The sequence below is a fragment of the Octodon degus genome, unplaced genomic scaffold, assembly GCF_000260255.1.
Source record: "Octodon degus isolate 3935 unplaced genomic scaffold, OctDeg1.0 scaffold00176, whole genome shotgun sequence".
NCBI classification, from domain to species: Eukaryota; Metazoa; Chordata; class Mammalia; order Rodentia; family Octodontidae; genus Octodon; species Octodon degus.
In genome coordinates, this window is record NW_004524752.1 from 4,099,579 (window position 1) to 4,101,380 (window position 1,802).

A 1,802-nucleotide genomic window follows, 5' to 3' on the forward strand; every position below is an offset into this window, starting at 1 on the left:
TGATACCGGGGATTAAACTCAGAACCCTGCACTTGCCAGGCAAGCGCTTATTCTACTGAGCCATCTCCCTGGCCCTATGCTACTTTATCTTCCTATATTTACTAATTTTACAGATAGTAAAGTTAAAGCAGATAGTTTGGAACCAGGCATGATGGCAGGTGCCATTATTCCCAACAGTAAGACTCTAAATTCTTACTCAGCCTAGGCAATTTAGGAATTTAATGAGATCAGATCTCTAAGTTAAAAATAAAAAATGGGCTGATATAGTTCAGTACAAATGCCCTGGGTTTAAACACCACCAGTACTACGGGAACCCCATCCCCAACCAAAAAGCACACAAAATACCTACAATGCATACTATCATTTTCCTTAAATGGCCTTAAAAATGTCAGATACCCTTTTTATTTGACTAAAATAGGGAAAATATCCATGTACTTTTACAGAAAAAGAAAAGACCCTTTGGATGAGTATGCGAGTAGGGACCTAACTTTTTAAGAATTCAGGTAGTTTACCAGTTAATAGTTTAGTGTAGACATAAATATATTTCGTTTTGTTTTGCCTTTATCTTATTTGTAGGGCTTGAAGCTGGCTATACAAACAAATACTGACATTCAAGAGAAAGCAAAGCAAACCAAAATGAAAATGTGGAGCTTACAAAAATCACATGATCTACTAAAATGGAAGTTCACATTACTATTGAAATAGCAAACATCTTTATGTTACTGAATGTTGAAGTTATCTACAATATACTAATGTTTACTATCTCCACTTATTTACCCGTTGATTCTTTATTAACAGAAAGGATTTGGAAACATTGATGGTGAATATTGGCTTGGACTAGAAAATATCTATATGCTTAGCAACCAAGATAATTATAAGTTGTTGATTGAATTAGAAGACTGGAGTGATAAGAAAGTCTATGCAGAATATAGTAGCTTTCGTCTAGAACCTGAAAGTGAATTCTACAGACTGCGCCTGGGAACTTACCAGGGAAACGCAGGAGATTCTATGATGTGGCACAATGGTAAACAATTCACAACACTGGACAGAGATAAAGATATGTATGCAGGTGAGTAAAAAAATGAAAAAACAAAAACAAATTTCACAAAAGCATCTTTTTCTGTGCATTAAACAAATTGAGGATCTGAATGAGGATCAAACTGAATTATTCCAAAGCAGAGGAAGATTTTGATGATTTGTAAAGTACCATACTTACTGATTAATAAAGAACCTGATTATTAAAATACATGATATTAGGGCTGGCCAAGTAGCTCAGTAGATTAAAGTGCCTGCAATCAGGCACAGGGGTGGGGGTTCCATCCCCAGGCCTGCTGTGCCAGGCCTACCCTGGGGCATGCTGAGAAGGCGATTGAGACTGGGCGTGGTGGCACATGCCTGTAATCCCATCACTTGGGAAGCTGTGAACAGCGGAATCACTACAAGTCCAGTCTGTACAATGAGACCCTGAACACCCTGTAGATCCTTCCCTAAAATACAAAAAGATAAATAAAATAAAATATATGATATTGAAATCTTCCAAAAAGGTCCTTCTGGATATAAAGTACATACAACATATTGAAAAAATAGCTTTTAGGGTCTCTTTATAAGACAATTCCAAAGTGTGATATTTATAAAAAACAAGATTCTATGAGGAAAGAAAAGCTAAACCAAACCACAATCATGTAGAAATAAAAGTCAGCCTCAAATTCATGTACTAATTTGACACCTACTGTGGGTGCCAGAAATATGGCAGTGAACTCATTTCTGCCCTTTGGAGCATACCTCTAGGAAGTGGAGAATGA

General features: G+C 36.6%; 2 protein-coding genes across 3 annotated transcripts in view; one reads left to right on the plus strand and one right to left on the minus strand.

Annotated features, from left to right (window-relative positions):
* The window catches only part of Ralgps2 (Ral GEF with PH domain and SH3 binding motif 2), a 232,130-nt gene that overhangs the window by 90,843 nt on the left and 139,485 nt on the right, over positions 1–1,802 (minus strand). The gene's annotated exons all lie outside the window — the stretch shown is intronic.
* Angptl1 (angiopoietin like 1) overlaps positions 1–1,802 on the plus strand; it is a 20,636-nt gene that overhangs the window by 17,542 nt on the left and 1,292 nt on the right. For both annotated transcript variants that reach the window (XM_023703570.1, XM_004643449.2), the window contains one exon: positions 799–1,069. In XM_023703570.1, the coding sequence (XP_023559338.1) occupies positions 799–1,069 (271 nt within the window). The remainder of the gene's footprint in view (positions 1–798; positions 1,070–1,802) is intronic.